This window comes from Artemia franciscana, chromosome 1 (assembly GCF_032884065.1).
Source record: "Artemia franciscana chromosome 1, ASM3288406v1, whole genome shotgun sequence".
Taxonomy (NCBI): Eukaryota; Metazoa; Arthropoda; class Branchiopoda; order Anostraca; family Artemiidae; genus Artemia; species Artemia franciscana.
Genome location: NC_088863.1, coordinates 69,919,259 through 69,934,304, shown reverse-complemented (window position 1 = coordinate 69,934,304; position 15,046 = coordinate 69,919,259). Strand labels below are relative to the sequence as shown.

The following is a 15,046-nucleotide window of genomic DNA, read 5'->3' as shown; positions in this document are numbered from 1 at the left end:
CTCAGATTGTTTGTAGTCTTTTATTTTGTAATACAAGGAAATTTGGTCAAAAACAGTTTCCACACAGCTTGGGGATATCCTATTGTGTTTAGGATTAGCTCCTAATTCATATTTTCCAGTGAAACCAAAGAAAATTCCTTATTTTATTGGATACCAATTAAGTAAAGCTGGGTGTATTCCCATTCGATCCTTCAATATAAAAAAGATACATTGTCATTTTCTTCACGACTAGCATGAAGCTTGTCAGTTCTTAGAATACACAATCCAGAAGGGTGCTGACTTCAGCTTCGTGTGCTTCGTTTTCCCTTGCCTCAAGAGAGATGAATCTGATAACTCCTGGGTGGAAGGTTATTTGCGGTGATGGCACGAAAGAAAAATCGAAGAAAGGAGAACTGGCAAGTCACTTACCAATCATTTTCGTCGGATTTGTGTCGCTTCGTCAATAATAGTATTCATGTTGATTTCCTACTTGTTAAAACGCTCAAATTAAGTTTTTGCACCAAGCAAAAGATAGAGACAAATTTTTAAATCCTTTTGGATATTACAAGGACCCTAGCGAAACAAGATTTGTCTTTAGAAGAATGAAGAAACAAACTGTAACTTTGTTCTGTTGACCTTCTTGCGAGAGTGCCCGCTCCTGAGTCTTCGTTAAATGCTCCCAGATATAGACCATACACAGTTACTTATTTACGCCCAAGATAAGATAATAGATTTGCTATCAGCAGAAGTCAGGGCAAAGTCTTGGAATCAGAATTTTGTGAGTGCAGATACGACATCCAATGCTTCACATTGTGATAAGCTTGTGGTCGTGATCAGCTAGGAAGTGACAGCTAGAGAGATTATTAGATGTTAACAAGTCTAATGATAGAATGCTATGCAGAGTATGTGTGAAAATATAATAGGAAAATTATCAAAGAGAGGAATTGCAATAAAACTAGCTTTCTAGTCTTCTGACTATGAAAGTGTAATGTCTCATCAGTTTAATGAAGCCCAGCAGAAAGTATCTGACCTAAGCAATTGTGTCGAATATTTTCCTCTGCTAAGACCACAAAATAATCATAGAGCATAGTTGCTATTTATCTTTTTATCTATTTATCTATTTATTCTATTTATCTATTTATATTTTTATCTATTTATCTTTTCGGATAGTCGAGCATTTCAACATTTTTGAAGATAATGTATGTGTTCCTTTCTTTTTCTACAAAGCATCTTGCCGCTCTTCAAGAGATACTGTTCGATTAAAAATAGCCTTAATATCCGAAGCTTAGGATGTAGTCGGTGGACTGCAATGACTGAAACCATTCAGGAAGCAGCTGCTCTGTATGAAGCAGCAGTCTCAGTCCCTGAGGAATTAAAACATAGAAAGATCGCTAATGTGATAAAGAAAGAGCCCGTAAGCGGGCCTCTTAAAAGGTTCCTCAATTTCGACTTCTTCGCCTGCCTCATGTTCATAAAAAAGGTCAGGATTTCAAAGTAAAACTTGAAGAGGTGATATACGTCATCGACTCAGTCAAGATGTTTTAAGCTACAAAGAGAACAGCACGATGAATATCGATCTAGATGAAGGTTACTGAGAATTGGCTGAAAACGGGCATGGTAACCTCTCAACTGAATTTTTTCTTGGTGATGGCAAGTGAAAAAGATCTCACCAGCGCAAATTGACTTTAACAAGATTGTTCAGCGAACGAGAACTTTGTAGCAAAAAGTAAACAATATTTGACAATAAACAATACATAACATTCTAAAAACAATTTGTAAACAATAAACTTCCGATTCGTGTGTAATTGGGCAAGAAAACCTTAATGGGATAATCTAAGAGAGCTTCTTCTAAACATTTCTGCGGCAGTCCTTATTTGTTTCATTTACCAAACGAAAGCGATCTGTAATTTAGCTGTTAAACGAATAATTCCTTAAATTAGTTATTTCCTGAATATGCAAATTATAAAAAAATGGGTTTTTTGAAGTCCTTACTGTTTTACTTGTATACTGTAGACGTTTATCCAGGGAATCCCTGAACGAGACATAAGCTATCAGAGCATCGATTTATTGCCTGTTTCTTGTTTGGTTTTAGGTTTTTTTGTCGCTTATGCTAAAAACATATCTATGCCATTTATTCTTCCCAGGAAGAAAGGAAGAGTTTTGGATAGTAATTGTAGATTTAGGAGGGTATGTTCAGAAATTAGCCTTTCTGAAGGGGAAACAGCTTTATGAAACAATTTAATGGAGCTGTCACTAACCTCTAAACTGATTGGATTGCAACTGCACAAGAATGACAGTCCCAGGTTCCAGGAAGAGCTATCTTTATCTCGCAAAAACTCAGGCAGACTTCGTCCTTCTTGTGAGTCATATTTCTTTAGAGCTTTCCTCAGCAGATATTGTAAACTTTTTGTATTTCAAAGATAGGCCTAAGTAAAATATAGTGGCTTTAGGCAATCTGAGGGAACCTGAGCACATGTGATGAAGTGCTACAAGAATGGACCTTAGCCAAAGGAGGGCCTAGAAAGGTCCTCCCACTCATGATTTTATATAGGGTAAAATTTTAGTTTTTGGCCTTCTCTCTATCTTGAGAAGTAGTTGAGTCAAATGAATAAAACCCATTGAAATAGATCCAGAGTCAAACTACCCTGGGAAGGCATTGCAAAGCTACTGTGGCTACCCTTTTCTTTTTTCCAGGGCTTAGACAGAACTGTTCCAGGGGTTTGTGGCATCCATGGAAAAATTAAAAAAATATGGCATCCAATTATTTTATGGAAAGCTCAAATATAAGCATAAAAGCTTATTCACTATAGCCAAAAAAATTGGGGTAAATTGGACAATATTCTAGCTGCAGCACCCCTCATCCCTAAACCACATCACCCTAGAAATGGCTCTAAAATCAAAAATTGCACACCTGACAGGTCTGTAACTGTCTAAATTCTGACAAAGAATATTTTGTACTAATTTGAATCTTCAGTCTTTTTTCATTGGCTTTGGTTTTTAACACACAATTCTGCTGTTTCAGTAGGGCATAATTTTTGCCATATCAAAGGGTTTTTTGAGCTGTTTTACAAGGTTAGCTTACAAATTTTTTGTTGGTTGCCTTATCAGGGGATCATCAAAACTCTGTAGTAATTCTTAGAAGTTTTAATCATTTAAATCAACCACTTTCCTAGATCAATCCTTGGTGGTTTTAATATGTTTCTGTTGTTTTTTTTTCATAATCTAGTGCATCATGTAAGCACTAGCAGAAGATGTATTTGAGATAGTGACAATGTGGATACCCTTTTTAATTTCTCTCTTTGAAATGTTTCTCTGTGTGATTGAGTACATAATCTACAAAAAATTGGTAAAATTCTAGTTAATTGACTTCTTGCTATCTCAGAAAGGGTTTAGGTTATGAAAAAGAAACTTTCAGGGATGGGTCTACAAGCTAAAGTATGTACTGGGAAGGTATTTTAAAGTACCCACCTCCACTCCTTCTCCCTCTAGAGGGCCCCAAAATTTGCCTACATGACAGGTCTACACCTATTGAAATTTTGACAAAACAACATTTTACTTTAATTTGCAGTTACTAGTTGCATTTTCTCTGCCTTTAGTTATGAAAATGCAATTCCTGTTATTTGAGCAGAATTTTGAGCCATATCAATGTTTTTTTTTCAAAATTTAGGAAATGTATTTGCATATCTTTAAAACCTTATAAAATGGAATTGAGCAAAGTTATGAAGCTGAAAACAATTTTCTTGTACTTCAATTAAGCAGAAGATATATTTTGCAAGGTTTCATTTTTATAACACACTTATTTGTAAAGGTCATCAAAGGTCAAGGGCCTCTAGAGGGAGAAGGAGTGGAGGTAGTTGCTTCAAAATACCTTTCTGGGACATTCTTTAGCCAGTAGACCCATCCCTGAAAGTTTCATTTTCCTAACCTAAACCCTTTCTGAGATAGCAAGAAGTCAATTAACTAGAATTTTACCAAATGAAACTTTCAGGGATGAATCTACAGACTAAAGTATGTCCCAGGAAGGTATTTTGAAGCAACTACCTCCACTCCTTCCGTTGTTATCCCCATTTTAATTAATATATATTCTCCAACTCAATTCTATCATGATTACCTAGGCTAAACCAGAGGTGCCATTTTTTTAGGGGGGGGGGGGTCAGGGGTGGGCCAATGCCCACCCCAGATTTTCCAGGGGGCCCAAGCTTCCACCACAAAGGGCCCTTTCCCAGCCATAATTATCCATTATGTCCAACATAATCCATTATGTTCAATTGATTTGAAATTGCTGCACGCCTATTAACCAAAGAGCATAATTACCTGATGACCCTTGGGGTAATTATGCTATTTGCTATTAATCATTGTAAACTTTGATAGTAGGTTAGATTCATAATAAAAGTCCTAAGTTCTGTCGAATGCCCATTTCCTAGGTGATTATATTAATATTATCATATATTAAACTTGCCCTGAAACTTTCAACTTAACACCCTTATCATTTCCAAATGTATACAAATATGCCCAAATGACAAACTTGGATGAAAATAGTGTCTTTTGATTTAGTTCAGTATTTCTGATAATTTACTCTGAAAGTTCCAACAAAACACCCATAGCTGTTACAAAGACATTACAAATACAACTTTTCAAATGAGAATCTTGTGAGGCTACACATAGTACCTTTTGGTTAAGTTTTACACCTCCTGAATTGTCCCTGAAAAGTGAAATGTATACCTTATTCTGTTCTGAAGATATTGTTATGCCATTTTGACAACCTGGTTGTATTTAAACCTTTTGGATAGAAAAACCAGTGTGTGACCCTAGTTGCAATTGCAGTTTGAAGTTGTCACAATTGCAGTCACAACTAGTTGGAATCACAGTTGCAAGTAGTCACAAATGCAAGCAATCAAAATTGTAAATAGTAGCAGTTGTAGTAGTAATGATACTAGTAGTAGCAGTTGCATTGGCCATGAAGGGTTTAATTGAATACCCTTAGTTGTTCATGTGATGTGGTTGATGTGTCCTTTTGACAACCTACATGTAAACCAAATTAAACTTAATATAAACTGGTTCGGTTTGATTTAGACTAAACCAAACTGAAACTTTAATTTTGTTGAAAGTTTCTACTTTATATTCTGTAAAAATATTTGATTTAGTTCAATATCATCTGTAGCAGCAGAAGTTGTAGCAAAAGTAGTTATATTAACAGCCCTGAAATTTTTAGTTCAATACCCTAAGGTGTTATTGGGATGTTGCTGATAAACCCCTTTGATAACCTGCATGAACATAGTGTGTTTTCATTTTGTTGGTAATCCCTCTTAAAATACCTTCTAAGCTTTAACTTAATCTTCTAAGCTGTTTCATAGATATTGCAGATACATCCTTTTGGCATGTTTTGATTTTATTAAATACTGACCTTACCTTTCCCTGAAAGTTTTATGTTAATACCATTAGCATTAACAAAAAGAAAATAGACAGTAGAAATAGTGACAGTAGGAGTAGTGGTGTTCACTTAAGTCACCTTTGTTATGTAGTCCAACATGCCCTGATAGTTTTGACTCAATACTTAAAGGTTTTTAAGATATTTTTGATCTATCATTTTGATAACCTGCATGCATATAATGTGTTTTGACTTAGCCCAACAACCTCCTCAACAATCCCTAGAAGTTCCACCTTAATAGCATTAGCCTTGGTTATAGTAGCACTGGTAGCAGTTGTAGTACTGCTACTGCTGCAAGTATTAGTAGTTGTATGCACATTGTGCCTTTTTATTGGTTCAACATTCCCCTCAAAGTTTCAAATGTATATTATAAACAGTTTTTACACCCTTTTGACAGCCTCTACACACATAGCATGTTTCAAGCTGGTTCAACACCCCCACCCCCTTAGAATTTCTCCTTACTAATCTTAGACTTAGTAGTAGCAGTAACAGCAGTAGTAGTAGTAGTACTAGGCATATAGTACCTTTTGATTGATTCTGCTTCCTATCAACATTCACATAGAGTTTCAACTTAATACTCTAACTTGTTCAAAGGATATGGCTGTTATACCCTTTTGACAACCTGCATTGGCATAATGTGTTTCAATTTAGTTCAACATCCCTCAACAGTTCCTGAAAGTTTAATCTTAATACCTTTACGTTAAATTGCAGCTTGGAACAATCAAAGGATATCTCCTTGTAGAGCTCCAGTGTTGATGATTTGAATTAAAATCAGGATTATTTAGTGACCAGGTGCACTGTGCTGATCCATAGAATCCCAGTTGAGTTTACACTTTCTGGAGGACCACTCAGCATTCAGTCTTCCTTTAAAGATGTCCACAGATTCAGCAGTAATAGTTTTTATGGCACTTGGTATTAACCAAGTGATATATAGCAATTGCTAATTCTGTCAGTCTGTTGGTCCTGGTTTTGCTACTTTAGGCGCTTCCAGGTAAGCTAGGACAATGAAATTTGGCAGGTGTATCAGGGACCGAACCAGATTAAATTAGAAATAGTCGTTTTCCCAATTTGAACATCTGGGAGGGAGTGGGGGGCCTGTTAATTCGAAAAAAATAGAAAAATAGTATTTTTAACTTACAAACGGTTGGTCAGATCTTAACGAAATTCGCTGTTTGGAAGGATATCGTGTCTCAGAGCTGTTATTTTAAATCCCAACCGGATCTGGTGACATTGGGGGGAGTTGGGAGGGGGAAATCTTGGAAAACACTTAGAGTGGAGGGATTGGGATGAAACTTGGTAGGAAAAATAAGCACAAGTCCTAGATACATGATTGACATAACCGGAACGGATCCGCTCTCTTTGGGGTAGTTGGGGGAGGGTTAATTCTGAAAAATTAGAAAAAAATGAGGTATGTTTAACTTACGAGCGGGTGATCGAATCTCAATGAAATTTGATATTTAAAAGGATATCGTGTCTGAGAGCTCTTATTTTAAATCCCGACCGGATCTGGTGAGATTGGGGGGGGAGTTGGGAGGGGAAAACTTAAAAGTCGGAAAACACTTGGAGTGGAGGGATCAGGATGAAACTTGGTGGGAAAAATAAGCACACGTCCTAGATACATGATTGACATAACCGGAACGGATCCGCTCTCTTTGGGGTAGTTGGGGGGGGGGGGGGTTAATTCTGAAAAATTAGAAAAAAATGAGGTATTTTTAACTTACGAACGGGTGATTGGATCTCAATGAAATTTGATATTTAGAAGGATATCGTGTCTCAGAGCTCTTATTTTAAGTCCCGACCGGATCTGGTGACATTTGGGGGAGTTTGGGGTGGGGGAACCTAAAATCATGGAAAACGCTTAGATTGGAGGGATTGGGATGAAACTTGGCGGTAAAAATAATCAGTAGTATTAAATATGTGATTTACATAACTTGAACGGATCCGCTCTATTGGGGGGGGGGGGGGTTAATTCTGAAAAATTAGAAAAAATGACATATTTTTAACTTATGAAGGAGTGATCTGATCTTCATGAAACTTCATATTTAGAAGGACCTCGTAACTCAGATCTCTTATTTTAAATCTCAACTGGATCCAGCGTAATGGGGGGGGGGAGTTGAGGGGAGCCGGAAATCTTAGAAAATACTTAAAGCGGTGTGATCAGGATGAAACTGGATGGGAAGAATAAAAACCTGACTTAAGACACGTGACTGACATAATCGGATAGGATCTGCTCTCTTTGGTGGAGTTGGGGGGATGGGGGTAATTTTAAAAATTGAGAAATTTGTAACTTACAAAAGGGTTACCAGATCTTAAAGAAATTTGATATTTAGAAGGGTCTTGCGCTTTAAAGCTCTAATTTTTAATTCCGACCAGATTCTGTGACATTGGGGGGAGCTGGAGGGGGAAACCGGAATTCTTGGAAAACCTGAAAATTGGGGTATTTTTATTTTGCGAATAGGTGATCGGATCTTAATGACATTTGACATTTAGAAGGAATTCATGTCTCAGAGCTCTTATTTCAAATCCCGACCAGATCTTTTCTCATTAGGGGGAGTTGGAGGGGGAATCTTGGAAAACACTTGGAGTGGAGGAATCGGGATGAAGCCTGGTGGATAGAATAAGCAAATGTCCTTGATACGTGATTGACGGAATCGTACTGGATTCGCTCTCTTTGGGGGAGTTGGGGGGAGGGGTTTAGTGATTTGGCGAGTTTGGTGCTTCTGGACGTGCTAGGACGATGAACATTGGTAGGCGTGTCAGGGAGCTGCACAAATTGACTTGATAAAGTCGTTTTCCCAGATTCGACTGTCTGGGGGGCTAAAGGGAGAGGAAAAATTAGAATTTTTTTTAGTTATTTATAACATACGAGTGGGTGATCGAATCTTAATGAATTTTGATATTTAGAACGACATCATGACTCAGAGCTCTTATTTTAAATCCTGACCAGCATTAAGCCTCTTATTTTCCTTTTAAATCAATCTATTGATTCGTAGAATTTTGCTAGAGCTCATACCATATGATCTCTTGGCTCTTTGCTCTTCTTGCCCCGTCACAAGCGCCATATGAGCTCTTAGCTCTTGTTTCAGAGAGCTTATTCCAAGTTTTTATGATTCTTGGAGAAAAAAATTGAGCACATACTCTGGACGAGGTAGGCTGCTTAGCAAGTTTCAACTGATGACCTCTAGATCTTGAGTAAGGACCAACAGTGGGAGATAATACTGGGAGTGTACTAGCTCTCATAAACTTATAGGTTAAAATGGCATTGCCTCTATTTCTCCTGTATACAAGAGTAGGTAGTTTCAGCTTTGCTAGTCTTGCTGGGTAGGAAACTTCCTCCATGCCAGATATTGCTTTGGTGGTATGTCTTTGCATATCTTCCAACACTTTTATGTCTTTTTTAAAATAAGGGGAGGCTATAGACGTTGCAACTTCTAGCTTAGGGTGCACAAGTCCTTTGTACAGAAGACTTGTGACTTTAGGGGAATGCATGGAGAGACTAAACTTAATCTGTCCCATGGATTAATTAGTTCCAGTAACAGACTTCTTAGCATGAGTGCTGAATTTTAGTTCATTATCAATAATGACTCCAAAATCTTACAAAATCTTTGTATTTACAGAGGAAAGTGGATAACCTGAGAGACAATAAGATCAACAAGAATTCATTTTGCCAAGTTGAATGACATGGCACTTGACAACATTAAATTTAAGAAGCCAAGTCTCAGCCCATTGATCAAGCAGTCCAATATTATTTTGTTGAAGGGTATGGTCTTCACAGGACAGGGCTGGTCCAATGAGCTTCCGGTCGTCAGCATAGAATGTTAGTTTACTGCTGATAGTGGAAGGAGCATCATAAATGAAGATATTAAAATGTGTAGGACCCAAAACACTACCTTGAGGAACTCCACTCAAAACATGCTTTGACAAAGAACGAATACAGCTGCCAGTGTTATCAAATAACTGAACACATTGAGATTGCATAGAAAGAAAATCAAGGATCCAAAGCAGGGACTCTGCTTCAAGCTTGACAACATGTATTTGATTGCAAGTTGATTGTGGCAACTTTGTTAAAAGCTTTAGAAAGGTCAAGAAGAAGGCACGTTTCAGTAGGCACGCCTGCATCAAATAACTTTTGATACAGTCATATGATTCAAGGAGATTGGTATCAACAGATCTTCCAGAACAAAAGCCATGCTATGAGCTGTGCAAGAAATTATTTGCTTTAAGACATCTAAATAAATGCAGAATTGGTTATTCTTTCAACAACCTTAACGACTGCTGTTGTCATGCTGATATGTTGGTAGTTTTCAGCAAGGCCTTTCTACCTCTCTTAAATATTGAAATGATATTGTTTTCCAATCCAGGTAGTCTGGAAAGATTTGATGATAACTTGAACAGTAAGGAAAGAGGTTGACTCAAGACTATTCAATATTCATGGAGGATACAAGGATGAATAAAGTCTGGTCCAGCCGATACTGACATAGGTTCCTTTATAACTATTGAATTATTAATCAAATAGATTCTATATTATGCTGTACATCATTCATAGGGGTGGGTGAAAAACAATACTGGAAGTGGAAGAAAAAACAGATGCAGATTGTTGGCTGAAAATTTCAACTTTCAGCTCAGGATCAGCAACTGATTGACTATTGTACATGATATCAGGGACAGCCCGTCTGCTGCAAAAGACACAACCCTGTCATTGTAGAAGTAGGCACACAATGGCTTTTGGTTTGTTTGATATCCTCCTTAACATGCCATTAAAATTTCAACTTGATACCCTAACCTGTTTCTGGGACATTACTGATACACCTTTTTGACAAACTGTGTCTAAAAAATGTGATTAGAGTCGGTTCAACATCCCCCTAAACATTCCCTGGAAGTTCTATCTTATAACTCTCAGCCTCAGTAGTAGTACTAGTCATAGTAGCAACCAGGGTTGTGGAGTTGGTTACAAGTTATAGCTGATTGCAACTCTAGACATTTTCAATACTCCAACTCCATTCAGCAAAAAATTACTAAAGTTCAGACTCCAACTCCAGAGGCCTCAATTAAAGCTTCATATAGCTAGATTTCATATGTTATGACCAACTGTGGCTCCAGAGGTTTAAGTTCAACTTTCCCTTAAAGTTCTACCAAAATACGCTTTGCTTCAGTGGTAGTACTAGTTGTAATGGCACAAGTGGTAGCATGCACATTGTGCGTTTTGGTTATGTTCAACTTCCCCTGAAAGTTTCAACTTAACGTTCTAAGCTGATCATATGATATTGCTTATATGCTCTGTTAACAACCTGCATGCATTGAGCATGTTGTGCAAAATCAAGTTGGTTGGCAGAAATTACATAATGTTGCTTATTCTGTATTAAACCATTATGAGATATTGATGCCAAATGCAATCAACTGCTAAAGCCTCTTCATGGGCATTGAAGGCTGGATTTTTCAAGTGATTCTCCTTTCAGGGTTATTTCCCATATTTATTATCATTAGTTGATCATTTTTCCCTCATTCCATTACCTTGCTGCCATCATTGCAAAACATAAATTTTCTCTGGTACTTGTCGGCTTTTGGGCCTATATTATAGCACCTATGTATATAAAAACTAAGTAGAACCTGTTTCTCTGATGCTCATTTCTAACGAAATTTCAACAAAATTTCAATTTCACAAATTGAAAATATAATACTTTATTTAAAAAAATTATGGAAACTATGAAACTGCAGAAGTAAATAATCCAGTGCAGGCCAACCAGAATGCATTGATGTCATTAAAAATCATGTGTCGGTAATAAACACCCCCCTTATCCTGGAAAAATTCAATTACCTCTTCTTCAGTCTTTGCCAATTCCCAAATTTTCATTTTAACATCGATGATCAGATACTATTCTCTTTCAATACAGATCACAATGTAAATAAATGTCATTCAATACAGATTGCAATCTCAATAAAGAATCGCTCTACTTAGCTTCTATATACATAGGCGCTATAACACACCAATACCCTTTCTTATTTGTAAACATATAAATGCACTCTCCTGGTCGAAAAAAATATGTTGTCAAATATCCAAAGATCTAAAGCACTGCATGTACCCATTGTGTAGGCTCTTTTGAAAGCATGATTATAGTGCTATCTATAGCAGCCAAAACTAAAATCATTGTGTAAACATAGGAATCACTGCTGTCCTGTTTCTGTTATGATGCCTATTGTAATCCTTTGCCGCAGAAAAGTTAGGAATGATTGATATCTTTTCTTAATCAGGTCTCTAGTCTATGTTCTGAATCATATGGCTCCTCTTGTGAGAACATGATATTTTTCATATTTTTGATTTGATAAGTAATCTATCTATAGCAGCCAAAACTAAAATCATCGTGTAAACATAGGAATCACTGCTGTCCTGTTTCTGTTATGATGCCTATTGTAATCCTTTGCCGCAGAAAAGTTAGGAATGATGGATATCTTTTCTTAATCAGGTCTCTAGTCTATGTTCTGAATCATATGGCTCCTCTTGTGAGAACATGATATTTTTCATATTTTTGATTTGAAAAGTAATCTATAAGTAATCTATCTATAGCAGCCAAAACTAAAATCATCGTGTAAACATAGGAATCACTGCTGTCCTGTTTCTGTTATGATGCCTATTGTAATCCTTTGCCGCAGAAAAGTTAGGAATGATGGATATCTTTTCTTAATCAGGTCTCTAGTCTATGTTCTGAATCATATGGCTCCTCTTTTGAGAACATGATATTTTTGATTTGATAAGTAATCTATAAGTAATCTATCTATAGCAGCCAAAACTAAAATCATCGTGTAAACATAGGAATCACTGCTGTCCTGTTTCTGTTATGATGCCTATTGTAATCCTTTGCCGCAGAAAAGTTAGGAATGATGGAAACCTTTTCTTAATCAGGTCTCTAGTCTATGTTCTGAATCATATGGCTCCTCTTGTGAGAACATGATATTTTTCATTATATTTTCTTGATCAGATATGGATTTAAATCGTATAGTTTTTTTCTCTACAAATCAAAATTAGGTATGGGGTATTGCTCTTGTGTGAGGAAGTTGTTAAGCACATAGAAAAAAAATGTTTATTGGAAGGATTCAAGAAATTAATAGCCCATGGCTCTAGAATCTGGAGTACGTTGTTCCTCCCCCCCTTAGATGAGCCTCATCTATAAATGTTTGTTCATAATTTTCGAGAGTTAAACATAACAATGCTAGACAGTATCAAAACTAAAACTTTTGTGCTTTTTTGTTCTTTTCTTCTTCATGATAGTTAATATTTTTTTTAGTACAACTTCAAGGAAATGGAACTCCAACAAGGGTTAGGAAACCTGGACTATTGGATATTGGTTGTGGAACCGGGCCCATGAAGGAACAAAAAGCGGAAGCAGAATTTGAAGCAAGACTCAAGAAAATCATGAGTGTCAATGGACTCATAACAGTTAATGGAAAGGTAAAAATATTCAAGTATTTTAGCGGTTGAATTGTCTAATTATATATACAGAGGAAATGGTGAGATTGGACTGCCAGTCCTGGAACTCATCCTATACCCAAAGTTCCAAACCCAAGAAAAAGACTGATCAACATAGCTATTCAGGTGTGATTTCTCATGTCAAATATTGGCAAAAGTATCAAAATCACTTTATTAGTGAGAAAGCTCTAAATATGTCCCATTGTGGGGTAGTGGGTTTGATCACGAATTGGTAATACGGGAACCCAGCTGTAGCAAGACACTGCAGGGCTGATACAAAGACCTCTTTAGTCAGGAAGTGTCGTTTGTTGGATTATTATATTATTATTAGCAGCCTTGAATATTTGTTCTTTTTTGGTAGGGAAATCTAACCCTAAGTCTTTCTCATATCCAACTCTCCTCTTCCAACCCCCCCCCCCCCCTGAGATAGATGCATTTAGGTAATATGCTTATTATGTTACTTATTCGTATGGTTTACTTTAATGCAGTAAAGAAGTGGTAAAAGAAAGGTAAAGAATACGGCATCGGACTTTACAGTCCCTACTGGCGGTGCCGATCTCCGTTTCTTGGCCCTTCAGCCAGGAGCTGCAAGGGGGGGCTGGGGGCCAACCATCCTGTGAAAAGAAGTGGACAGGAACAATTGAAATAAATCCTAAAATCATGAGCCCAACACTGAAGTTAAAATAGAGTAGAACTATTTAACTCTTACACCCCTACCTCTTATACCTCTCGATTTTGTACTGTATTGAGGTGAAAATGAGGATTTTTGGTCTTTCTTTATTTGAAGACAACTTTCAATTTTCTCCCGCCCCCCTTGATTCCACGCGGGAATTCCCCTCTGTAGCTGTCTTGATATTCATGAACAAAAAAAAATCCTTAAAAACTTTTTTTTTATGTCCTAGGACTTGGAAATCTGTTCTTTCATGGTTTGGTCCATCTCCTTGCGATGAATGATTGAACAACAATTTTCTTTGAATAGGACTCAGATGTTTTATTATGTATAATATTAAAATAAGGAGTTATAATGTGTGGATTTGGAGATAATTTGGCTTTGGCTATAACTGTATTGAGATGAAAATGAGGACTTTTTGGTCTTTCTTTATTTGAAGGCAACTTTCAATCTTCGCCCGCCCCCTTAATTCCGTCTGGAAATTCCCCTCTGTAGCTGTAACGACATTCCATGAATAACAAAATTCTAAAAAACTGTGTCTTTGTTTTTTTTATGTCCTAGGACCTGGAAATCGGGTTTTTCAGGATCTGGTTCATCTTTGTGGAATGAATGATTGAACAACAATTTTCTTTGAATAGGATTCAGATATTCTATTTATAATCTTAAAAAAGGGGTTATAATCTATAGATTTGAGATTATTTGGCTACAGTTGGATAACATCAAAGTTAATGCAATGAACAAATAATCATAACGAAAAGTTACTTTCACGTTTAAAACGAAAGGACAAAGTAAAGTGAAAAAGTCAAGGGGAAAATGAAACGAAAAATTTGGAGAAGAGTTATCGTTTATTTATCAGCTGAAATATTGATTTTATTGATTATTCTTCACTTAAATCCTCAAAAACAAAATCTTCCTTCCAAATACTTGAAATACTTGTTTATGCTATTGTGTAAAATGATGAGCTTGCTAGATGGTTCAGGGGCCCCAATTGATGGAAATTAGGGGGGGGGGGTGTCAAGGAATTTTTCTGTCTGTCAATGAAAAAATTGATGAATAGAAAAATTGAAGGCAAGTCTCCCTCTCTGAGATAGATGTTTGTAATATGCTGATTTTGACATTTATTGGTATGCCTGGCATTTGTTTTTATGACATTTAAATGCTTTTACTGTTCTCAAGAAGTAGGCATACATTGGTTGATTCTTAAAATGACCGACTTTTTTGGTCTTTCTTTTGTTTTATTGACCTTTTCTTGCTGATTTGCTTTCTGTGTGCCTTTGATGTGCCCGCTTGATTTTGGTTTTGCTAATGGGCCTCAGTGGGTATCCGCTTTCAGAAATCATCTGCACATGGCGAATGCCAAGTGTTGCATGATTGTGCAAAGCGTTACAGGGACTGAGCCTTGTGTGGTGGAATTATGCCGCTTTTGGAAGAACTACGGTAGGCTTGGTGCTCCAAGATTTGCACCCGGTAGAGGAAAGTGGGAACCCCTCCAACATGCCTTCAATGT

General features: G+C 36.8%; 1 protein-coding gene across 3 annotated transcripts in view; it reads left to right on the top strand.

The window, feature by feature from the left end:
* Nucleotides 1-2,112: 2,112 nt before the first annotated feature.
* LOC136033376 (dual specificity mitogen-activated protein kinase kinase 7-like) overlaps nt 2,113-15,046 on the top strand; it is an 87,104-nt gene continuing 74,170 nt past the window's right edge. Inside the window, exons 1-2 of one of the 3 annotated variants that reach the window (XM_065714174.1) lie at nt 2,113-2,338; nt 12,688-12,851. In XM_065714174.1, coding sequence (XP_065570246.1) covers nt 2,221-2,338; nt 12,688-12,851 — 282 coding nt within the window. In that variant the 5' untranslated portion in view covers nt 2,113-2,220. The remainder of the gene's footprint in view (nt 2,339-12,687; nt 12,852-15,046) is intronic. The other 2 variants (XM_065714164.1, XM_065714169.1) reach the window with 2 other exon arrangements.